At 34.2% G+C, this 27,282-nt stretch overlaps 1 protein-coding gene across 12 annotated transcripts in view; it reads left to right on the top strand.

Moving 5' to 3' along the window:
- Positions 1 to 27,282, top strand: part of GPHN (gephyrin) — a 641,743-nt gene that overhangs the window by 521,598 nt on the left and 92,863 nt on the right. For all 12 annotated transcript variants that reach the window (XM_044231062.1, XM_044231066.1, XM_044231068.1 and 9 more), the window contains one exon: positions 14,302 to 14,439. In XM_044231062.1, the coding sequence (XP_044086997.1) occupies positions 14,302 to 14,439 (138 nt within the window). The remainder of the gene's footprint in view (positions 1 to 14,301; positions 14,440 to 27,282) is intronic.

Here is a 27,282-nt window from a genome sequence, read left to right as displayed (position 1 = left end):
AACAGGATCTCAAAGAGATATTTGTTTATCCATGTCTGTTGCAGCATTATTCACAATAGCTTCTGCAGCCTAAATGTCCATCAACAGATGAATGAATACATATACATAATGGACTATTAACTCGGCTCAGCCTTTAAAAAAGAAGGAATTCCTGTCATATGCTAGAACATGAATAAAACCTAAGACGCTATGCTAAATGAAATAAGCCTGTCACGAAAGGCAAATTACTACATAACTCAACTTATCTAAGGTATCTAAAATAATCAAACTCATAGAATCAGAAAACAGAATGGTAGTTGCCAGGGGCTGGAAGGAGGAGGAAATGGGGCATTACTGTTCCATAGGTATAGAGTTTCAATTACACAAGGTGAAAAACCCTTTTCTCCCCAACTTCAAACTCCTCTTGTTGTTACATACTGGAAAACCCCCTGGTGTTGTACTAGGATCTCACATTTCCCTCATCAGAACGAAATTAACCACCCTTCCCTCCAAATTGTCCCCTTATTATCTTAGTTAATGTCATTCCCACTAGCCCTCATAACTAAACTTGACTCTCATCAGATTTGCCTCTCCTTCCCAAAGCACAGTCATAGAACCATTTATTATGGCTCTTCTAATTACTCTTTTTCCAGTTCCTATTATTTTTAGTTAAGACCGTCTGTGTCTCTAACTTTTAAGATTGTAGTACCATACTAACTCTTCTGCCTGACTGCAGTCTCTCTTACTTGCAGACTGCAGCCTGTTTTCCTTGCAAGCTACCATCAGTCAAGTATTGCATTTTTAAGTCTGTATCACTTCTGTATAAAAAAAAATCTTGAATAGTTCTTCATTTTCTATAGTATTAATCCTCTTCAAATCCTATCCTTAACTGAAATGACCACCCTTATACCTTTTAGTTCATCCTCTCCACCTCCAGCCTCATTGGATGATTCCTCATTCTCTAAAAGTACTTTCAAATCTCTATTATTTTGTTCATTCTGTTTCAGATGTTCCTCCCTTTTCTATTGTTTAAAGCTCAATTGGCACCTCCTCTGTGGAACTTTACCATTTGTGCCATCAGAATTAGTTATTTCCTTTTCTGCATTATCATACATACATAGTTTTTTGTTTTAAAACATTAAAAAATGGGGTTTTTTGTATAAAGACATAAGCATTTACAGGTTTGTTTTACTTTTTCCTTAAAACACTGTGTGACTGAGAAATAGGAATCTCATCTTACCTACCTCAGCATTACTTCCTAGTGATTAATAAAATATCTTACATAGGGAGAGTATTCAATTTATTTTTAGTAAATGAAGTTGAAGGAAAGAAAGTCCCCCTAGGGTGATACAGGAGAAAGCACACCAGGAAAATCTGGACATCTGGTCTTTTCGTTTTGAACTATCTATTTAGACATGTAATGTTGAGCTAATTTTTCAGCCTTTCTATGGTAGAACTTGTCTGCAAGAAATCTTTGTATGTGTCACTCTTATTGCATGGAACACTTGGTGTTCCATGCAAACAATGAATCATGAGACACTACAGCAAAAACTAATGATCAACTGTATGGTTACTAATATAACACAGTTTTTTAAAAAACTTCAAAATGTTGGCTTACATGATAAATTATGTAAATGGTTTCCAGTTGGCTTACATAATAAAGTGCAGTCTCCAAAACCTAGCATTTAAGGGCTTTTATGGTCTGGTTTTAGTTACTTTTCTAACCTCAACTCCCTCTGATCCCAATTAGGAACCCAGCACTCTACCAATATCCATCTCTATATTCTTTCCTGATCATATTGTGTCCAGTCTCACCTTGGCGGCTGTATCACTTAGACCTGGCAGGAGTCAAATGCCACATTCAAACAGGATAATGGAGAATTTAATTAAGGAACTAGTTACAACAGAGTAGCTAGGGTTAAGGAAAAGCAAGATAAGTTAAAGAACTTTTGGGGCTCCCAACAGCAGGAAACTGTTCCTGCCTTTAAGCCTCAAGGATCCAGGGAAGAGAATAATTGTCTAAAATAAGTCTGTTAGAGAGGACTGACTCACAGAGCTAACTGTTTTTATTAAAGGAACATAACCACTGCCAAACAGCACTCAAGCAGAAGTCACAGGAATAAGGATTCTATTGGTTCTACCCATAAATGCTAGCCCTTTGGGGCACATAGCAGGGTAGAATAAAGTGGGGAGGAATATGGGAGAGCAAAAGCAGCTGCTTTATTCAAACTGTTCTTTCCACATGGATTTAAATCTATCTCAGATGATAACTCTATTAAAAATAATATTAATGCAAATATATAACTTTTTTAGGGGAGAGAAAGAAGGAAAGGGAGAGGGGAAATCTTAAGCAGATTTCACACCCAGCATGGAACCCAACGACATAGGGCTCAGTCTTACAATCCTGAGATCATGACCTGAGCCAAAATCAAGAATAGGATGCTTAACTGAGTGAGCCACCCAGGCACCCTGAATGCAAATATCTAATATTTATGAAGAGCATACTATACACCAAGCATTATAACACACAGATGGAGGAGGGGGTGCAGTTTGAGGAGGAGGAAGGGAATAAGGGAAATAAGAGGCTGGAAAAGTTAACAAATTTTGAGATCCAGTTGGCCATATAGTTTTTGAATATGAACCTCCTAATTGCCATGCTAATGGGTTTGGATTTTATTGTAAAGGTCGGTAAAGGAACTTGAATGTGGAATGACAAGATCAAATTTACAATTTTGAAAGAACATTTACTGTGATGTGAAGAATGAATTGATTCCAGGTGAGATCAGAAGCAGGAATCTGATGAGAGTTTGAATTAAAGCTGGAGCAATAGAAATAGAAAAATAATACAGTATTTTTTTTTCTAATATTAAGGAATCACAATTGGCAGGATTGGGAACTAGATATGGAAGGTAAGGAAGTCAAGAATGACCACCAATTTCTAACTTGGGAAGCATGAATTACAAGATCCTATATTAGATATGACTCATACTTTATCTTCATAGTCTTAAAAATAAGCAGGTGTTTGCTAGTTGTACTGGAAGTAGAAAAGCAGTTAAGACAGATGTGTGAGAAAAAAATCATGCTGTGTACTAGAAATTATTAAGTTTTCTATAGCTGGAATAAGGATATATGTAAGAGCAAAGAGGGATGAAGTCAGAGAGAAAGGACAGATCATGAAAAGTCTAACACATTACTCTAGATTGTCTGAACTGTATCCCTAGGATAAATTTTAAAACATTTATATTTATTTTTATATATATATGCATATGCATATATGTGCATATATTAAATTTAAGTGATGTATGATTATTGCAAGAATCTGAATAATACAGAAATTAGGAAGGAAAAAAGTCAGTCTTATCCTACAACTTAAAGATAACTGCTACTAACATATATAATTATTTTCTTCCACTATACACATTGGATTATATATTAATTCTACAGTTATAGTCATACTGTGATTTATACATTTTTTAAAAACTATAGCCCTCATATCAGCAGAATTAGTTATGAATTAACCTCACTTTTTAGGCCTATCAAAAGATGAGAAGAGGGGCGCCCGCATAGCTCAGTTGGTTAAGCGGCTGCCTTCGGCTTGGGTCATGATTCCAGGGTTCTGGGATCGAGCCCCGCATCGGGCTCCCTGCTCAGCAGAGAGCCTGCTTCTCTCTCTCCCCCTCTCCCTGCCGCTCTGCTTACTTGTGCTCTCTCTCTAGCTCTCTGTCAAATAAACAAAATATTTTTTAAAAAAGATGAGAATACCAATTGCCCAATAAATATAGAATAAACTAGTTTCTGTTTAATGTGCAAAATACCTTAAAAACTAGATTTCTGTTCACCAAGAACACTGACTCAGCCTTCATATTTGCCTGTATGATCACCTGTTCTACGATTTTCTTTCTCAAGTATTCAAATTGAAATCTACCACATGCCTAATGATTATGTTTAACAATGTTTACATCTTAGAAAAGATATTAGTCAAATTTACTTTTTTATTAGTCTGTCGTTAAAACTAATAACTAGGATAGACATTCTGGAGTTGAAGCCTTATGTGCTTATACCTAATAATATGAAAAACAACACCATCTAGAGAAGATTAAGTAAGGCAAATGCAGCTTTTATGAGCTGGTAAAACTCTAACTACAAAAATGACTTTGAACTTCTCTGGGTTCTTTTCCCCAGCGTATTATAGAGACTAGTTAGTTAATGCTTAGAAAGGGCTTTAAAAGATATTGTTAGATTCCACTTTTAGAAATATAATAGCTTATTTCTAAAGAAGAATTACTTTTTCTCTACCATTGTCTAAAGAATGTTTAGAACAAGGACCTACTAAAGAAAACAATTCTAATTTTGCATTTTAATGCTAGTGGCACTTATGAAGACATTCCAAATAGAAGCTAACAAAAATATATTTAAGTTTATATATGTGTGTGTACATATATATGTACATGAGATTAAGAGTCACTTATGGTTTGTCTCCCTCCCTATCACATATATGTGCACATATATGTACACACACATATATATACATACATGCATTTGTATTAATGCCTCTGAAATTATATCCCGACAACCTCTTTGGGGAATAAGAGAATTTTCAGCTTTTTGGCTAGTAAAGTTTAAAAAGGTGGTCCTAGCAGCCTAACAAAGCAAGCTGAAGTTCAGAGACCCAAAAAGGGCACAAAACCAGAAATCAACAGCAGGACAAGAATGAACCAAAGGATTTCAGAATAGATAATATATTTGTTTGTATTCCTGAACCAGAATGACGGCAAAGCAGAGGGTAATTACCAATAGTGTAAGCAAAGAAGAGAAAGATCTGATTAAAAAAAGTTGTTGAAAGGGGAAAATTGTATCTGAAAGTGGAAGATTATGTCGAAAGCTGGTCTTTTGGCATAGTAGCTATAAATAGTACCCACACTTTTTAATCTGTATGCAGCACTAGTGCTGCTAGTAAGGGCAAGAACCCAAGGATCAAGGATTGAGGCTTTCCTCAAGAGTCCTCCGTTCATTCTTAGGTACACCTATAGTGAAGTCCAGTCCTATAAAGACAGTCATGAAAAATTACTGTAGATCATCTACAGCCACCTCAACACAAAAGACTTTGCTTGCCTTTGTTGGGTGTGTTAGCACTTGACTCCTACTTACTGTTTTTTAAAACTAATTTTATCCTTAGGGTGCCTGGGTGGCTCAATTAGTTAGGCATCTGCCTTCAGGTCATGATTGGGCTCCCTGCTCAGCAGGGAATCTGCCTGTCCCTCTCCCTCAGCCTGCCCTCTTCTTGCCCATGCACATGCATACACTCTCTCAAGTAAGTAAGTAAAATCTTTTCTCAAAACTTGAAATAATATCACAGACCTGTACCCCTGAAACAAATAATACATTGTGTGTTAATTTAAAAAATGAAAATAATAATTTTATTTTTTAGTATTGCTTTAGCCAGTCTATTTTATCATTATATCTTCTAATATCATTTTTCACTTCATCTCTTTTTACCTTGTACTCTCAGCTAATTTTATCTATTTACTTTTAATATTATATATTTAGCTCACTTGTATGTGACTAATTGAAAATAAAAGTGGAAGGAAGATAGCTATAAAAGACAGTTCACACCTGACCATGAGAAATAAATTACTTTTTCCTCTTTTGGTCTTAAAATTTTTCTATAGATAAACCTCTTGATCTAAAGATAACCTATAGGGATTTATTTACAGTGTTACTTACTTAGAGTGTTAATAAATAATTATTTGTTAAATTATTTATTATTTATATTTAATAAATAAGTATATTTTACATAATTTATAGTAATATTACTCAAATTATTTTATTAATTATTTTATTGTTTATGATTATTCTGTTAATTATTCATTAAATTATTTATGATTTATTAACTTATTTCTTAATAATTATATTTAATTTATAATTTATTAAATCATTTATTAAAATTATTTATTATTAAGTAATTTATTATTAAATAAGGCAGTGCATACATCAAACCCAAAGCTAATTTTCCATTTCCTTGACTGCTTGACCACAGCTAAATTATTTTTTATTCTCCTTATTCATTTCCCTACTGCATTGGCCCTCTTACCACTTTTAAACAAAATGGTAAAGAGAAGAAAAACCTAGTTTCAATTTATTGTTAATAAATGTTTGCAATTATTTTTAAATATGGACTGTTCTAGCAAAAAAAGAACATTGAAGTTATTGACCAGAATAATGTTTGAAATTTTATGTAGTGTTTATCTCTCAGCTGATCTTTGTCATGCTGCATATTCTAAAGTGGTTAAAATCAAGTATTTAAGACCTTAGTCAACAAAAATTTTCTATGTGGCCACTGTGTGCATAGCATCCTTGGGCTTTGACCTTAAGATACTTTTTCCTTTCTCAAAGAGCTGAAAATCTAGTTAAGAAGATAGACACATATATAAATAAGGATTATTGCAGTAAGATACGTAGTTAATATAGTATGTAATGAGAATCCTAGGATAGAGTAGTTAATAGTGCCTCAGCACAGGAAACAGAAAGAAAAGGTATGGGCATATATTGCATCATAAAGGAGAGATTATTGAAAGAAATTCTGGGGGTTTTTTTATTATTATTTATTATTATTATTGCAATAATTTCAAACTTCAGAAAAGTTGCAAGAATAGTACAAAGAACTCTTGTATATCTTTCATCAGATTCCCTCAAATGTTAGCATTTTGCCACAATTGCTTTATCATTTCTCTCTGTTTATTAATACACATATTTTCTGGAATTGCTTGTGGGTAAATTGCAGACATGTTGCCTCTTTACCCCTAAATACTTCATCCATGAAACAAGATGGGATAGGGAGGGAGAGAAACCATAAGTGACTCTTAATCTCACGAAACAAACTGTGGGTTGCTGGGGGGAGGGGGGTTGGGAGAAGGGGGGTAAGGCTATGGACATTGGGGAGGGTATGTGATTTTGGGTAAATTGGAAGGGGAGATGAACCATGAGAGACTATGGACTCTGAAAAACAATCTGAGGGGTTTGAAGTGGCGGGGGGGTGGGAGGTTGGGGTACCAGGTGGTGGGTATTATAGAGGGCACAGCTTGCATGGAGCACTGGGTGTGGTGAAAAAATAATGAATACTGTTTTTCTGAAAATAAATAAATTGGAAAAAAAAATACTTCAAATGTAGATTTCCTTTATTTTAAAAAAAGAGAAAAGTAAGAAAAAATATTCTCTTACATAACCATGATACAATTATCAAAATCAGGAAATGAACCTTGCCATAATACTGTTATATAATCTTATTCAAATTATATTTTGTCAATTTTTCCAATAATGTTCTTGATAGCAAAAGAAAAAAACATTTTCTCCTTCTGATCTGAGATCCAATCCAGAATCATGCATTACTTTTACCAACCATGTGCCTTTAGGCTCCTTTATCTAGAGCAACTCCTTTTTTTTCAAGACACAGGTCAGTTACTTTATAGAATATTCCTCAATTTTAGACTTCTCTGATATTTCCTGGCGGTTTCATTCAGGTTATGTATTTTTGTTAGAAATACTTTACATGTGATGCTGTATTCTTCACACATCGTATAAAGAGATTCATGATGTCATTTTATCCTGTTATTGGTGATGTTAATTACTGGTGATATTAACTTTGGTCACATGGTTAAGATGCTGTCTTCCAGGTTTCTCCACTCTAAAATTACTACTTTACTTTGTAGTTAGTAGGAATCTTATGGGGCTATATGGTGAAACTATATAAATATGTGTTTTTCTTTAGATTTTCACCTTCTAGTTTTACAATCCATTGATGATTTTTGCCTGAACCAGTTCTTGTTATGATAGTTGCCAAGTGGTGACTTTATAATTCCAACATTTCTTCATATATCAGTTGGCCTTCTGTTGTAAGGAAGAATTTTATGTAATTATTTCTTTATTTATATTAGTGTATATTCATAGATTCTTACTTTTCTTTTATTAAATGGATTCTATTATCTGCTACTATCCTAATTTACTTTGATGCTTAAGTCATCAAAGAGTCAGGCCAATCAGTCTCTTCAAGTTGGCTCCAAGATTCTTTTGACATATTCCATCATTATTTGATTACTTTCTTACTAAAGAAAGTTGTGAAGGAAGAATAATAATTTCTTAAGAAGATAAGAGAAAAGTCATTCTAGGCAAAGCAAACATCATATGCTAAGGCAGGGAAATATGAAATAGTTTGGTATATGCTAATATCTACAGTATCATCAGTTTTCTATTGGAGTAGTGAGTGAGGCTGAAAAAGAAGCAAAGAAGTATTTTATATACTATTCAAAGGAATTTGATTTTATCCCATGGGTAGCGAACCAACCAAGCATATAAATTATAGTGCAAATGTTTTGTGACAGTGCCCTGTTTTATAACCTTGATTATAAAATTATAATCTTGATGCACAAAGCCCAAGAGTACTTTCCTTTAATATTTCTTATAATGCCCTAGAAAATAACACAGTCCCTTCAGCCATGTTTTCTTGGTCTTGTCAGAAATGCTCATAGCATTTTTATCTTAGTATAAACAAGTAGAAAAACATTTAAGACTATTAAATTGAAAACAATATGAGAAAATATTTTCAGATACACAAACTGCCATATCATCCCCAAGTCTATAAAATTTATGATTGCCAGTGTTTTCTTAGGCTTTGAACTTGATTTATCTTAGTTTAAGAGATACATATGAAAGAGGAAATGCTTATATATCTGAACCACACATCCTTTGAATTACCAAAGATCCTAGCTATTTAACCTAAGCAAAGTATCATTTTCACTCTTTAGGTTTCCTAGGAAAGCTATTCATTATTTTAGGTGGTTTGCTGCTCTCAAAGGTTCAGAAAGTAGAAATATAAGGAATCGAAGCTGCAAATAGTATGATAAAGAAAGGCAATGTTATTAATATGACAGAAGGAACCTCTTCCTTGAGATTTTCTGTATATCCAAAGAATTTATAATTATTTACACTTTGGGCAGTTTGGTTGCTTTGAGAAATAAAATTTTAATTTAATCAAGAAGAACCTGCACAAATATCTTCTTTCATCATATTCTGTTATATCATTTGAAAGCATCTTTTCTTTATTTAACTTCTAATTTAAAGAGTGGATTTTCAAGCTAAAATGAAACATTGTATATTAAAGATTATCAGATTGAAAAGGATGCATTTGAATTGGGAAAAATAATTTCATTGGAATAAATCTCATTTCACGATGACCATTACATTAAAAAAGGTTACTGCTATATGACAAAGATCCTTAGTTACTCTACTCAGTAGAAAGGAATCCATTTGTACCTTCTGTGCCCCTTTGAAGGCCTTATACATCACAGATACTGCCATTAGTATTTAAACATATCTTTCATAATGTCAGTCCTGATTGAATCCATACTGTTTTTATACTAACTTCTTACATAGTCTTTAGTGGTTATAACTGCTGCATGGAAGATAGAAAACCTCAGTAACATTTTGAGTATTTTACCTGCAAAGATTCCAAGCTCATATATAGTCAACCCCACATCTACACTTATGCACCAAAAAATATAAAAGTGACAAGTTAGGTTTTACTTACAGAAACCTGGATTTGTTAGAGAAACCTCCTGGTCACCAATCTGTGGCTAATTTAGAATTGCTTTAATCCTTTAAATTTACTTGAGAAAATTAAACCCATTGCAGAAGAATGCTATCAATTTAGATGTTATAATAATTCAAACCTGTTCTTCTTTGCTCAGTTTGGATATCTACTAGTGGAGGGGATGTCTAGACTTACCTTCACCATCCCCACCCTGCTTCCATATAAAAATTCCATATCCTACAGCACTTTGTAGTTTATTTTTCTCAAAGTAGCTACCCTGCCTACGAATTATCAGTGATCGCCATATACCAACTAACTTTACTATTATAAGTTAAAGTAAATATTCCCTTGAACACTATAATCTTCTATATAGGACACATATTTTTACATGGTAGTTTTGTAGTGAACATGAGTTGAATGGAGCTAATACCCTCACACATTCTCTTTGTGACCATTTGTATTTATTTGTAAGGTAGCCATCAGAATATATCTGTGGCCATGAAATCATCTTTGCTTTATAGGGGAAAAACTATCCAAATTTTCTCTGAATTTTTGGATTTTTTTTTTATTTTTTTAATCCAAAAACCGAACTCCCTTTTATTATTTAAAAAAAAAAAAAGTATTCTTTCCTACCTTTCTACTTCTATCAAACTGGATTTTACGGCCCATTCAGAGAAATTTGGCTACTAGGCTATAATCCGTCATGCCTTCAAGATTTAAGAGTACATACTTTTTTTTCCTTTTCCATTAGATTTATTTTTTTTTAAGATTGTATTTATTTATTTTGACAGGGAGAGATCACTAGTACACAGAGAGGCAGGCAGAGAGAGAGAGGGAAGCAGGCTCCCCACTGAGCAGAGAGCCCGATGCGGGACTCGATTCCAGGACCCTGAGATCATGACCCAAGCCGAAGGCAGCAGCTTAACCCACTGAGCCACCCAGGCATCCCTCCATTAGATTTCTATTGTGGGTTTGGAATCAACAAGAGGATTGGGGTGTGGAGAAAAGCAATTCTTGATTCTTTTTCCTATCTGAATGAGTTCTCTAATGCCCAGGTCAAATAAAAGTGCTTTGGGATTATAACCTGTAAAATAAAAGTCAGAAATAACTATTCTTAAATTTTCTGAAGCTTTCACTTTGAAGCTTCTTACAAATAACTACTGTCAACATCAGAAAATAGTTGAAATCATGCTTCTTTAAAAAATGGAAACCAAAAATTTAGTAAGATTTAGGGTTTACCTTCAAGGAGTTTACAACTGTCTAACATAGGTAAGATAAATATTTAAATGTCTATAACATAACATAGAAGTGGAAGGTGCCCTAAAATGTATGTATAAATAAGGTGCAAAATTATTTTTAAGGATTTTTGGGAAAGATTTTTCCAGGCTGGTAGATAGCCACACAGTAATTTCCAATTAGAGAGAAAACCAGAAGGGCACCTGGGTGGCTCAGTTGGTTAAGCAACTGCCTTCAGCTCAGGTCAGGATCCTGGAGTCCCAGGATCAAGTCCCACATCAGGCTCTCTGCTCATCAGGGAGCCAGCTTCTCCCTCTGCCCCTTGCCCCTTTCATGCTCTCTCTCTCTCTCTCTCTCTCTCAATAAATAAAATCTTTAAAAAAAAAAAGAGAGAGAGAGAGAGAAAACCAGCAGTCTCTATAGTTAGAGAACTATCATCAGGTGGTTTAATACCTACCTGCTCTTATTTTTTTATTTACCATCTTTCCTTTCTGCTGAGCTATAATGTTCTTCACGGCAAGGTGTATCTCACTCTGTATCCCAATTCCCTAACCATAACTGGCTCATAAAATCCATTCAATAAATAGCTGTTGAATAGATGTATCACTGATGAACTAGTTTTCTAATAAGAAAATTTTATTACAAAGCAATTCAACAATAAACTGTTCAGTTAAAAAGTATAATTTTCTCCTCAGAAACTAAACACTTTAAAAGGATAGCTTTTTATAAGGTTATACACAATTTGGGCACCATAAAGAAAGTAAAACATATTTTAGAAAATATCATATCTGAGACCAATAAACCTGAAAAAAAAAAAAGAACAGAAGCACCTATCTCCATCATTTTCTCCAGTTACACTTGTTGTGACAATATGTCTTCATATTTAATGACAAAGTTGGGACTTCAATGAAAGCAAGAAATAAATTTATGTTTCAAATTATAAGTGAATGATATACATAATCCTTTATAAGTGTCATCTTATTAAATTTTGAATAGAAATACTATTCATGTTTAGCACTAACTCTCTAAGGCTCTTCAAGCTTTGAAAATTTTGTGATTTTCTGATTGCCCATGGGAGGGAAATGTCCTAAATATAACATCTTTTTATGTCTTTTTCTTTGAGTACTTATAACAATATCATTCACCTTAAATGGAAACTCTTTGAGGTGGTACCTTTAAGTTAATTAAGTGAATATGTCTGAAGCAACTGCTGGGGTTGGGTTAGAGATATTAAACTTAATAAATTGCAATGACTAGGAACTTATAGACTACTGAGGAATATATACAATTGTGATAAAGTGGATTAAAGAAATAGGAACTTACTTGTCTTGCATATCAAAAGCCTGGTGACAGGCAGTCCAGGGATTGTGCAGCAGCTCAATATTGTCAGCAGAGACTCAGGCTCTTTTTTCTTCTCAGATTTCCATACTCACTGTGTGGGTTTCTACCCTCATGGTTAAAAAATGACTACAGCACCTCCCAGTATCTACCCATGTCCCAAGCAGAAAGAAGAAAGGGCAAAAGCTTTCTCCTCTTCAAGCTTTCTCTCTTTTTCTTTTTATTCACTATAGGGGCCTGCCCCCAGGGATTTCTTCCAACATCTTACTGACCAGAACTGTATCATGTGACCACACTCAACTGCAGAATAGCTAGGGAAGAATGGAGCTGTGAATAGCAGACAGGATAGCCAAGCAACTGTGTTTGCAGTTACTCCTTTTCTGTTCCTCCCAGACTATAAAGAAAAGAAAGGCCAAGTTACTTATGCATGAAAATATAGTGATCTAAGAAGTCCCTTTCTGTCATTAAATGATTCATTAATTTAACAAATATTTATTTTTATTGCTTATTATGTGCCAAATACTGTTCTAGATACTGGAGATAACATTGAACAAAAAAGACAATGGAGCTTACATTCTAAAGGGGAAGGCTATAAATATAAATGTATAATATAAATTATAAGCATGTGGAAATGAATATCCATATATATGTGTATATGTATTTATATATCCACGGAGAAAGGATAAAAATAATAGAGAATAATGGTGGATAATAATCTAGATAGGATGTTTAACAGAGTCCTCTCTGATGAGATGATATTTTAGCAATGACCTGAAAGAAATGAGGGATTGATGGAACCATAGTATCTGGGGAAAGATGTCAAAGTGGACAAAATACCGAGTACAAAGACCCTGAAGAGGGATTATTTGGCATGCCCAAGGACAAGCAAGAAAACAGTGTGGTTAGAGCACAATGATCAAGAGTGGAAATGATAGATCATGAGGATATTAGGGGCCATAATATGTTGGACTTCATGCCATAGCAAATATTTTATTCTGAGTGAGATGGAAGGTCATTGGAGAGTAATGAGCAAAGATTAGCACAATCCAGTTTAAAATTTAAAAGGATCACTGTAACTACTGTGGAGAGTAAATTATAGTGCAACAAGGACAGTAGCAGGGAGATCAGTTAGGAGGCTATTCAGTTTCCCAGGAAATAAATCATGGATCCAACCACTGTAGTAATTGTGGAGGTGGTAAGTAATGGTTAGATTCTAGAGCTATTTCAAAAGTAGTTTAGATATGGTTCTAACAGAAAGAATCAAGGATGTTTCCAAGATTTTGGATTAATAACTGCAAGAATCAGGTTGCTATTTTCTGAGATAGAAATTGCAAGAGAATAAAACATCATAAGAGCAAGATAGAAGGGTGGGGGGAATCAAGAGTTTGATTTTGAACATGTTCAGTTTCAATTACCTGTTGCACATCCAAGTGCATGTTGGATGATTTCTAAGTTTGGAGATGCACATTCTTGTCCACCAGCTGTTTAGATGACGTAAAAATCTAGAGTTGAAGATAGAGGTTGAGAGTGGAGATATAAATTAGGAGTTTTAGTGTATGGATAATATTAATGCCGTGAAGGAGAGTGAATAAGGAGTGAGTAGCTAAATAATCTTTTCCTGTGGCTTTTCCAAAAATAAAAAATGAAATTTCCTATGAAATCCTAAATAAATTCAAGTTTGAGTATTTCATTTTACCAGCTAGCTCATTAAATGTTCAATGTTTAGTATGTGGTTAAGGACATAAACTCTGAAGTCACACTACCCTAGTTTGAGTCATGTCTCTACTGTTACTAGCTTTGTGATTTAGGCCAAGATATATAAACCCCTCTTTCCTCATCTGTAAATAAGGATAATGATAATTCCTCCCCATAAGGTTTTTGTGAAAATTAATTGGAACAGTGCCACAATGCACAGTAAGCACCCCAAAGGATTATCTGATAACATGATTAAATTTCACCAAGTTTTGACATATAATGTAACACTGCTGATTTGATTTAATGTTCCACCAAAGCAGGCTATATTTTGGAAGGAAAAGAAAATTTCTTACCTTATAATATTCATTTACAGACATATGAAAATGAGAATTAATGATATTTATAAGACATTACCACTCTATAATTACTGTTTCAGCATCACAGTCTTAGTTAATTATCTTCCTGTTTAGGTCACAGTGCTGTTGACATCACCAAGGTGGCTAGAAGACACCGCATGTCTCCTTTTCCTCTAACGTCTATGGACAAGGCCTTCATCACAGTCCTGGAGATGACTCCGGTGCTTGGGACAGAAATCATCAACTACCGAGGTACTATTATATTTGCCCATTGCCTTTTCTTTTCATTTTTTTTCCAAGTAAGATTCATAATAATATGAATACATGGTTTTCCTGAAGGAGAAAGGTTATTAACCATTATCATAATTACTATATAATTCTTTTTGCTTTATTTCTACTCAACTGTAAGATCAATCTTAATGGTATTAGAGAGTAAAGTACCTATAAAGCTTCCTCTTCATAAAAAAAAAAAAAGAAGAAGGAAAACAATTAACTGTGTTTACCTTGTCCATCAAAATACCAATACTCTAAATTAAAGAAAGGATTATCAGGGGCACTTGGGTGGCGCAGTCCGTTGGGTGTTCAGTCCTTGGTTTCAGCTCAGGTCATGATCTCAGGGTCATAAGATCAAGCCCTGTCTCAGGCTCTATGCTCAGCAAGGAGTCTGCTTGAGATTCTCTCATCCATGCCCCCTCCTGCTTATGCTCTCTCTCTCTGTCAAATAAATATAATAGGGGCACGTGGGTGACTCAGTCAGTTAAGTGTCCGACTCTTGGTTTCTGCTAAGGTCATGATCTCAGGGTCCTGGAGTCAAGCCCCACATAGGGCTCCATGGTCAGTGAGGAGTCTCTCTCCCTCTGCCCTACCCACAGTCTTCTCTGTCTCTCAAATAAATCAATAAATCATTTTTATAAAAAAAGGACTTCAAATAAGTAAAATAAATCTTAAAAATGAAAGAAAGGATTATCAGTCCTGAGTGAGGACTTTTTTTCAGAAATGAGAGATAATAAATATGTCTTCTAACCAAGTTTTCCTTTGTGGAAAACCACTTTTTAAATGTAAAATGTAAAAACCATATTAATATACCCATTGATCCCTGAGCAACCAATCTGACCTTAGTTTTTCTGCTTCACCCATCTCATTTTCAATGAGAAGCTTCCAAGTGTTTGAATTCCTTCCAAATTTTTTCTTGTGATTAAGTTCCAGTTTAAAGGATTGTGGTCTGAGAATATGCAGGGGATAATCTCAGTCTTTTGGTATAGGTTGAGACCTGATTTGTGACCCAGTGTGTGGTTTATTCTGGAGAAAGTTCCATGTGTGTTTGAGAAGAATGTGTATTCCATTGTTTTAGGGTGGAATGTTCTGTATATATGTATGCGGTCCCTCTAGTCTAGTGTGTCATTCAAAGCTCTTGTTTCTTTGTTGATCTTCTGCTTAGATGATCTGTCTACTGCTTAGAGTGAAGTGTTGAGGTCTCCTACAATTAAAGTATTATTGTCGATCTGATTCTTTATTTTGGTGAACAACTGGCTGATGTAGTTGGCTGCTCCCATGTTGGTGACATAGATATTTACAATTGTTAGATTTTCTTGTTGTTAAACCTTTAAGTATGATATGGTGTCCCTCTGGATTGCTTATTACAGTCTTTGATATAAATTCTAATTTTCTGATACAAGAATTGCTACCCTAGCTTTCTTTTGAGGTCCATTGGCATGATAAATGGTTCTCCATCCCCTTACTTTCAGTCCAGCAGTGTATTTAGGTTCAAAATTCATCTCTTCTAGACAGCATGTAGATGGCTCCTGTCTTTGTATCCAATCTGCAACCCTGTGCCATTTCATGGGAGCATTTAGGTCATTCATGTTGAAAGTTACTACTGAAAGACATGTATATATTGCCATCTTATTGTCTGTACAGTTCCTGTTTCTATGGATTGTCTCTGTAAATTTCTAGGCTATATTACTCTTGGTGTCTTTCTTTTATAGAGCCCCCCTTAGTATTTATTGCAGGGCTGGCCTGGTGGTTACATATGCTTTTAGTTGCTGCCAGTCCTGGAAGCTCTTTATCTCTCCATCCATTTTGAATGATAGCTTTGCTGAATAAAGTATTCTTGGGTGCATGTTCTTCTCATTTAGTACCCTGAATATATACATAAGTTCTTACGTTAATAGCATGTGGAGACCAGCCTGTGGAAAGACAATGGAAAGGTAGTGTCCTCCGGTGTTTTCAGTTTTGTTTTTTTGTTGTTTTTTTTTTTACAGAGAACAAACTCAGTTTTTAATCAACCATTTTCTTTTCTAAAAATTCAACATAGAAGTTTTAGTGCAATTTGAATGAAATATAGTTTCTTAATTGTTTTTGTTATGCAGATGAACACAAAAGGATTGATTTTACAAATAAAAGACTTTATTCCTGATCATAAAATATTCAAACTTCAATGAACATTAGAGAGCATCTACACAAACACCATTTTTTTTTCAGTAGCTCATAATAGTGGGTTTACAATACTCATGTTACTCCATGTTATAAACCAATGTGCTGTCATCCAGTCTTTATTGTTCGATTTATAGAGCATAGACAGAGTAGATTTAGCATAATTCTTAAGGGACCTAGGATTTTTAGAGTGTCAATGAGCACTGCTTTCCACTGAAAGTCACCACCTGTGTTAACCTCTAACAAGAGAGTTAGGCTGTCCTTTGAAGCTTTGAAGCCAGGCATTGACTTCTGCCCCCTATGAAAGTTCCAGATGGCATCTCCTTCCAATAAAAGGCTGTTTCATCTACACTGAAAACCTCTTGCTTAGTGCCACCACATTCCTTAATTATCTTAGCTAGATCTTCTGCATAACTTGCTGCAGTTTCTCCATCAGCACCTGCTGCTTCACCTTGCACGTTGTTGATGTTATGGAGATGGCTTCTTTCCTTAAACTTCATGACCCAGCCTCTTGCTAGCTTCAGACTTTTCTTCTGTAGCTTCGTTCTCCATGTTGGGATTCTAAGATTGTAGCCTTAGGACAAGCACTTGTAAATTACAAAGTCAAATCTAGAATTCCTTGGCTCAGGTGCATTTGTTGATCCATGTTAACAATCTCTGGAACCCTATGCATTTTGTTGTAAACAGATTTACATTCCACCCACCCAAGTCATCCAGGCCTGTGCTCCCTATCTCATTAGAAAATTTACCTAAGCAACAGTTTTCACTGTGTTTCTGCTTATCTCTGGTTGCACTTTACAAAATTAAAGCAGAAAATTCAGATAGTCATTCAAATATTTTGAGTGAAAGCATGTTTTTTCATTATCCAAACTACTACCAGTTTCTACCTCCAGTCCAGTAAGGTCTTCACCTAGGATATCTCCTGGGGATTGGTCTCTGCTGGCATTTGCTGTAGGTTTTTCTATCAGTGTGGCCATTTGAATTCATTCATAATTCCCTTCAGATAGTCTCTATTTAGTCCATAAACTTCATTACACCTCTAAAATGTATACATCTTGTGCTTCTGATTATATCATTCCTTTCATATTTCTCCCTGCATTCCTCAAATATAAACATCCATATCTATATATTTGTGATGTGTTTTTATGTGCATGTACATGTGTACGTGTGTGTGTGTGTAATCACAATGTCTAGAGAATTATGCCATTTTTCATATCCAAAGATTATGATTATATTACCAGTCTATTCTCTGTTTATGTGCTCTAGATGTTTCCCTCTTGCCCAATATTGTGGATATACCACATGTGTGCTATTATCACAATACTTACAAAGCTTCTGTGTGGGAGAGTTATTTTTATAATTACATAATTGAGTAAAATTAACTCACATAGGAATCAGACTTATAACATCGGCCTAATTATTCCTATGTTGCCAGCAGGTAGACTAATCTTCCTATTTCATACTTTCTTCCATGCATACCATCATATATTTCCATATATATATCCTCTTTTCTTAAATAAAGCATATTATATCTCACTTTAAGCAATTTTGATAGAAAATAACTCATATTTATTTGTCTATTTTTGAAAGATTTTGTTTATTTGAGAGAGTGAGAGTGAGACAGATCACATAGGGAGAGGGGGAAGACACTTGCTGCTGAGCAGAGAGCCTGATGTGGGGCTTGACGCTCAATCTACTGAGCAACCCAGGCACCCCCAAAATAACTCATATTTAACCAAAAAACCTGAGAAAGAATTTTAATATGATTTTAAAATTAGTTTACACAGCTTTTATTGAATATATCTGAGGATAAAACAAGATACAGATACAGTCTTTATTTTTTTTTTTTAAAGATTTTATTTATTTATTTGAGAGAGAGAGACAGTGAGAGAGAGCATGAGCGAGGAGAAGGTCAGAGAGCGAAGCAGACTCCCCATGGAGCTGGGAGCCCGATGTGGGACTCGATCCCGGGACTCCAGGATCACGCCCTGAGCCGAAGGCAGTCGTCCAACCAACCGAGCCACCCAGGCGTCCCCAGATACAGTCTTTAAATATGATTCTTAGTTTTCCATTCTTTTTGGATAACTCATTATCTTTTTACATTTTAAATATACATCCTTTATTTGCATAATTTATTTAGCAATCTTTTTTTTTTTCCAGTATCTGTTTTGAAGTGCCATAGTCTATATTGATACCATTAAGTTAGGATTCAGAATATAGGTAATGGGAAAATGTTTCAGTTAAAATGGAACAAAAAGAGAAAAATTTTAAAAAGGAAGCCTCAAAATACTTAATTCCTATAGTGATCAAAATCTTAAAGAAAGCTGTCAGGTTTTTAGAAGTGATATCTCATTTCTGTCTATTCTTAATTAATGTTATATTAGTAGAATTATGAAAATTCATGTAAATATACAAGATTTTCCAAAGTATGGGGAAGAAAATTAGAACAAATGAAAACAAAACTTAAGTGACAGTAAAAGATTTGCCATTACCAGCAAGAGAATTGTCAGGAATAAAACATGATAATAGCTTCTTTTTTTATTTTTTTTTTAAGTTTGAATTGATTAACTTCTGCATTAGAGTATCCAGTGTGCCTTAGTTATCTTTTTTTTTTTTTTTTTAAGATTTTGTTTATTTGACAGAGAGTGAGACAGAGAGAGAACACAAGCAGGGAGAGTAGGAGAGGGAAGGGAGAAGCAAGCTTCCTGCCTAGCAGGGAGCCCAATGCAGGGGCTTGATCCCAGAACTCTGGGATCATGACCCAAGCTGAAGCCACCCAGGTGCCCCAGTAGCTACCTTTTTGACTGTTTTGTCAAGTAAAGACTTTTCTCCTGCCAGGATCTTAGCTTACGCCAAGCAGTATGGGCTATGCACCAAGGAAAACCAAATAGTCTTTCATTTAATTGTGAGACAAAAGGATAGGAAAAAAGTCAGATCAACATGCTTTTTGTAATATATCTGAATGTGTATAAGAATAGAATAGATTTGTAATAATTTTTAAAACTATAATTCAGTTTTTCTGAAAACATAACTTATTTAAATGGTTAAAAATCTTATATTTCTGTTTCTAGAAATTCCTTTTCTACAGAATCCCAATATTCTTGGTTAACTTGCTAAAAGAAAAAAAATCATCTATTAACATTTTGGTTATCATTTGGAAACAACATTGAGTGAGTCAGTGATACTATTGCAGCCTTGAAACTATAATGCCTTGCTAATTTCATTACTTTGATTTTAGCCATATGGACATAAGCCACCAGTAATTTTTCAAGTCAGTGTCATAATTGGTACTTTGGTTATTTTTTCTTGCAAGAAATATGTAGAGCTTTATTTTTTTTTATTTCTATTTTTTTAAGTTCAATTAGCCAACATATAGTAAGTACATCATTAGTTTTTGATATAGTGTTCAGTGATTCATTAGTTGTATATAACAAATTGAGGGCTACAGAAGGGAGGGGGTAGGGGAAATGGAGTAAATGCATGATGGGCATTAAGAAAGAGCTCGATTTTATCATTTTTTTCTTTTTATAAAATACTTCTTGCATATTACCTCTTCCCTTTCTCATAATAACCATTGTAATATCCTAATGAAGAACCAATGTTGAAAAAGTTAGGAATTATTTTTTGGATACTAGGATATGTAGTTCAGAATTATGGAAATTAGATTTTTAAAAAAATTTTTTTTCCTGTGGAACTTTTGACAATTTATAGGACAGTGATTAAGAAATTACCAATAAAGAAAACTTTGAATTATTCAAACTGTAGAAAAAACATTTTGTCTATATGTTTTTTGTACCAAATCCTGGCCCCTTGGACTTAAATGTTACCTGCTTATCAATGACACCCTATTTATTTGACCTGAGATAAGGTTTCCATTGTTAAATACTAAAAGAAGTGAGCACTTAATTGAAATGTTTTCTATTACCTTAAAAACATATTATATATTTTTAAAACTACTTCCCCTAAAGAATTTTTCATTTTAGTTAAGTTAAATGCTTTCTACAGTTACACAGTTATTATTTTTAAAGCTTGCTACATTATATATAGAAATGAATATATGTAACAGATGCAGGTTGTAGATAGTCAGTAAAAAAATAGACATCATGAAACCACAATGCAACTTAAGAATTAGTTTATTACCTGGGTGGCTCAGTGGGTTGGGCCGCTGCCTTCGGCTCGGGTCATGATCTCGGGTCCTGGGATCGAGTCCCGCATCGGGCTCTCTGCTCGGCAGGGAGCCTGCTTCCTCCTCTCTCTCTGTCTGCCTGCCTCTCTGCCTACTTGTGATCTCTCTCTGTCAAATAAATAAATAAAATCTTTTAAAAAAAAAAAGAATTAGTTTATTACTAATTGCATTGCATCTTTTTATATTGCTAAATCATGACAATTGTTTCTGGTATTTATAAGACTTTATTCCAAATTCTATAACTTTGCATAAAGCTTATTTTTATTTTATGACATAGGAACCATTATGTAATGCTTGCCCTTACTCATCACACTGGCAGGTAATGAGCATCCCTAGATGGAAAAATACAAATACACCACATAATGCTACTTTGAACAAGCTCTATATTTTAAAAGCATAGGGATTTTTATTGAACTGTTCCATAACCATGATTTCTGGAGTAACTAGGGAGTAATTAATGTACTTGTTTTCATCAAAGAGATACTCACCTCTCAATCATTCACTGTTTTTCAATTTATACATCTGAAACTTTCATAAGTGAAGACTGTAATGCATAAATGAGAACCATAATGTTGTCTAGTCTTTCAAATATACAATGAAGATGTGGAGAATAAATTGTATTAGGATAGGCTTGAGGGCATCCACCATGTTAAATATTTAATGTCTTTACATAATCATGAAGTTTTCTGTAAATATGCTATATTTCATTTTAAGGTTTTTTGTTTCGTTTTAGTGCAGGACCAATCCAAATCTGCATATGTTTCATTCATCTTTCCTTAATCCTTGGCCCTAGCTAATATTGTTCCTACCAATAGTTATTTGACCTGCCTTCTCAACTGTTTCAGTGAATACAGTGGGTAGCTGTTAAGTCAAAATAGTCTTCAGTAGCCTCTCACATAGATTGGAAGGGATGATAGTTTTTAAATGTTACAATATCAATGCTGTCACAATGAACTTAAGTAAACTTTTGAGGAATTTATAATCAACAGCAAACTGTCTAAAATCCATGTTTTATATGAGGAGGCCTTAAATAATATCTTTTCTTTTTAGCCTTCTTTTATCCACCACATTCTTCCTACACTCCTAATTCATAAAACTCATAGTATCTTGGTTACCCAAAATAAGGACAAGTAATCATTCTCTTGGATCACTGAACTCAGAGTTTCCCCTTGACTTCTTCCAAAGCCTTCTTAGAACTAACAACACAAGGAAATGTACAACTGTGAAATCGTTTTGATAAGTGACTTTTCCCTCTTATATCTAAAAGCCCCTTGAGTATCCTAATATCCTACTTTAGACACAAGAAAAATGTATTATCTGGACCAGAATAAATTCCCAACCAAACAAATTAAATATTTTACTTTTACCATTTAGAGACTACATTTGGATTCAATGCTTACAATCATATTCAACTTAATAAATTGCTCTCTCTTTTGATTTTTTTCTGTATATGTCCATTGTCAACCATTTGAATCTATAGACTCCTTATGAAGATATTTTTAGGCAATCATCCCAGTATAAAAAAACTAACACTCCAAAGAGTAGAGAACTTAATGACTATCATCATGTGGAAGCTGACTTGTAGGTGGATATCTTGCTGACATCATGAAAAGTCTATTACCTTTTAACAAAGCACTCTGCCACTGTCTTCTTGCAGCATAAGAGAGCATACTACACAAAACAGTATAAATTATCAACCAGTCTTTTCCATTTCTTTCCTCTTATTACCTCTTGAGATCACATAATTGTATATATGGACAAGGGTCCCCAATGATACTCATCCCTACATTTAAGATTTTTGTTTCCCATAGAATCTAGAAATATGCATTTATTGTTATCATCTTCATCAAATTTAATACATCCTTTATTATTTAGAACTTAGAGAATAATGTGTGTGGGAAAGGATAGAACAGAAGGGACATGACCTCCTCAGATTCTGAAAGCAGGACCATAGTTCATGGTACACCGCCTAACTGGCTAATTACATATATTAATAAATTTTTATTAATAAACTTAATTAAATGTGAAATAATTCTTTCTTTCTGGGTGAAATGTTTTATATTTTATATTTCTTTCCATGATATTTGAAGGTCAATAAAAACCAGATGATATATATGTGCTACAAATAATGACTTTTCTTGGTTCTTCTAAATATAGTTATATGTCAAAATGAGATAAATATTCTCATTTTTAATCTGTTGTCTTTGTTCTTTCTTGAGATATAACCCATATGCTATATAATTCACCCATTTAAAATGTATATTCAAGGGTTTTCAATATATTCACGGATTTGTACAACCATCACCACAGTCAATTTTAGAACATTTTCATCACTCAAAAGAAACCCTATCTTCACTAGCTGTCAGCCTCTCTTATCTCCTCCAATCACCCCCATCCAGCCCTAAGTGGCTACCAATGTACTTTCTACTATAGATTTACCTATTCTGAACATTCCGTATAATGGGATCATATATGTGATCTTTGGTGACTGGGTTCTTCTACTTAGCATAATATTTTCCAAGATCCATTCATGTTTTAGCATGTATCAGTACTTCATTCCTTTTTTTATTGCAGTAAAAACCACATTAACATAAAATTTGCTGTCTTAACTATTATTAATTGTGTAATTCTGTGAAATTAAATACATTCACACTGCCATGAAACATATCTCCATAACTTTTTCATACTGGATACGTAAAACTCTACACCTATTAAACAACTCCCCTTTTCCCCGTCATCCCAGCCCCTGGTGACCACCATTCTGCTTCCTGTTGCTAAGAATTTGACTACTTTAGATAACTCATATAAGTGGAATTATGCTGTATTTGTCTTTTTGTGGCTGGTTCATTTTCCTTAGCATAATGTCTTCGGGGTCCATGCATGTTGTATCATGTGACAGTATATAAATACATACACCACATTTTGTTTATCCATTGATCTGTTGATGAACATCTGGGCTGCTTCCACCTCTTGACTATTATGAATAGTGTTACTATGAACATGGATGTGAAAATATCTTTTTGAGATCTGCTTTCAATTCTTTTGGATACAAATCCAGAAGCAGAATTGATGGAACATATGGTATTTCTATTTTTAATTTTTTGAGGGACCTTCTTGTGATTTTCCATGGTGGTTGCACTATCTTAGAATCCTACCAAGAGTGTGCAAGGGTTCCAATTTCTACATTCTCCTCAACACTTGTGATTTTTTGGGTTTTTTTAATAGTAAGCTATTAGTAACCACCTAATAGGTATGAAGTGATATCTCGTGGTTTTGATTTGCATTTCCCTAATGATTAATGATGTTGAGTATCTTTTCATATGTTGTTGACTATTTGTATATCATTTTTGGAGAAACATCTGTTCAGATTTTTTGCCCAATTTTAATTGAATTATTTGATCTTTTTGTTATTGAGCTATAGGAGCTCTTTGTATATTCAGGACATTAACTGTTTATCAGATATATGATTTGCAACTATATTCTCCCATTCCATAGATTGCCTTTTCACTCTGTTGATTGTATTGTCTAATGCACAGGTGTTTTTTCTATATAATCTTTTTTTAGGTCTTTTATTTAATTCCAGTATAGTTAACATACAACTTATAGTGTTGTATTTTTTCAAGGGTACAACATACTGATTCACTCAGTGCTCATCATGATAAGTGTACTCTTTAATCCCCATCACCTATTTCCCCCATCCCTCCACCCGCCTCCCCTCTAGTAATCTTCAGTTTGTCCTCTATAGTTAAGAGTCTATTTCTTGGTATTTATTTCCCTCTTTGTTTTGTTTCTTAAATTCCACATGTGAGTGAAATCATATGATATTTATCTTTTTCTGACTGACTTATTTTGCTTAGCATTATACTCTCTAGCTCCATCCATGTTGTTGGAAATGGGAAGATTTCATTCTTTTCAAGGCTGAATGATATTCATGTATATACATATATATACACCATATTTTCTTTATCCATTCATCTGTCAGTAGACACAGGCTGCTTGCATAATTTGGCTATTGTAAATAATGCCATGTATCATTACGTATCCCTTTCAGTTAGTGATTTTGTATTTTGAGGGTAAATACCCAGTAGTGATACATAAAAGTTTTTGAGTATGATGTGGTCCTATTTGTCTATGTTTGCTTTAGTTGCCTGTGCCTTTGGTGTCATACTCAGGAAATCATTACCAAAACCAAAAAACAGACTCTTGACTATAGAGAACAAACTAGATGGCTACTAGAAGGAGGTGGTTGGAGGGATGGGTGAAATAGGTGAAGGGAGTTTAAGAAGTACACTTGATGCAATAAACTTTGTTGATGTATGGAAGTATTGAATCACTATATTGTATACCTGAAACTAGTATTACACTATATGTTAACTAACTGGAATTGAAATAAAAACTTAAAAAAAAGTGGAGCTAACAAATAGCATGGAGGACAAGGGGCGTTAGAGAGGAGTAGGGAATTTGGGTAAATTGGAAGGGGATGAACCATGAGAGACTATGGACTCTGAAAAACAATCTGAGGGGTTTGAAGTGGCGGGGGGGTGGGAGGTTGGGGTACCAGGTGGTGGGTATTATAGAGGGCACGGCTTGCATGGAGCACTGGGTGTGGTGAAAAAATAATGAATAATGTTTTTCTGAAAATAAATAAATTGAAGAAAAAAAAACTGAGGCCCACATACATCATTGGGAGAAGTATTTCATCATAAAATCAGAAATTACTCAAAAAAATAAAGAAAATATTTCATCTATTAATCACGGTTACAAAAAAAATCATTGCCACATCCAATGTCATAAAGTTTTCCTGTATCATTTCTTCTAAGAATGTTATAGCTTTAGATTTTATATTTAATTCTTTAATCCATTTTGAGTTAATTTTTATTAATTCAGAAGGTGTAAGGTAAGGATCCCACTTCATTCTTTTGCATGTGAATATCCAGTTTTCCCAATAGCAACACCATTTGTTGAAAAGACTGTCCTATTCCCACTGAAGATATTTGACCCTTATTGAAGATCATTTGACCATATTATACACAAAAGTTTATTTCTGAACCCTCTATTCTATTCCATTTGTATTAGTTAGGGTTCTCCAAAGAAACAGAATATATATATATATATATATATATATATATATTTACATTTTATATATAAAATGCCCTCTATATATATATATATATAAAATGTAAATATATATATGTGTATGTATATAAAAATGATGAGATTTATTGTGAGAAATTGGCTCCCATTATTATGCTAAAGACCCAGGAAAACCAGTTATTTTGTACCTGGAAGTTTATACTTCTTAATTTCCTTGTGCTATCTTTGATTATTAACTATTACTATTAATGAGCTATTCAAAATCCCAGTAAAGCCATTCTCTTAGGATCTGAGCTAGGGTAGAGTTTACATTTTCATGAACCACCCCAGGCCAGATTGGTTCCAGGCAAGGAGCCACCTAGGGAGGTTTACTGTGATCCTGGGCAAATGCCATGGGGCTCACCATCAGGGACTACCTTAGAGCTTCAGGTTCATTGGCAGTTAATATTATATAAGGGAATCCAAACTAGACTCTGGTTTCACCGCTTCCTTGGTCTTACTAAATATCAGTCCATAGCTCCAGGATAGCTCCAGAATAGCTATAACCTTCTAGGAATATCTGAAGCTAGAATCTGCTAAGAAGTTCTCCCTTCCAGTTCAGCTATCACCTCCCTAAAAGGAAAGAGTATCACTGTCACTGTGGATCAGAGTATAAAATTAAAAATCTCTCTACACTTACTTCTAGGTCCTGGATCTGGAAATCAGAGGCCTTAAGAGGCAAGAAGGACAAAGCCAAAAACAAAAACAAACAAACAAAAAAAGACACTCATCTAGCTCTGGAAACAATGGAGTTTTCTAATTATATGAACATCTCCTGTAAATCACATCCTGTATTACTTAATGTCTTTGGAGACAAACTCAATTTTTTTTTCCTTCCCCTCTTCTTCCTTCTCCATCTCCTATTCATTATTATTTTGCCTCTTTGAAATAATAATAAAAATATAATAAAGACAGATTCTGACTGAAAGATTTAAGGGATTGGTCATGACTCTTGAAATTCTTATTCTTTTTGGCCCTAGTTCTAACTCCTAAGCTCTAGCTGAAAACAGTTATTATCCAGAGTAGTTTGAATAGTCATTTCACAAGACAGATAACTGGCCCTCTGCTTATTTGTAATCACTAATTTTTTTAAGCTAATAAAGCCAAAATCAAAGACTAAAATCCCTTTACTTAAGAAAAAAAAAACCTTTTTTAATATAAAATGATATTTTATCATTATAAAAACTTGGAAATTTTCAGAAAAGTATACCAAAGAGAATAAAAAGCATACATAAATCTAAAACACTAGGGCGCCTGGGTGGCTCAGTGGGTTAAGCCGCTGCCTTCGGCTCAGGTCATGATCTCAGGGTCCTGGGATCGAGTCCCGCATCGGGCTCTCTGCT

This window comes from Neovison vison, chromosome 13 (genome assembly GCF_020171115.1).
Source record: "Neovison vison isolate M4711 chromosome 13, ASM_NN_V1, whole genome shotgun sequence".
Lineage (NCBI taxonomy): Eukaryota > Metazoa > Chordata > Mammalia > Carnivora > Mustelidae > Neogale > Neogale vison.
The sequence above is the reverse complement of the archived record's forward strand: the minus strand, read 5'-3'. Positions and strand labels throughout refer to the sequence as shown.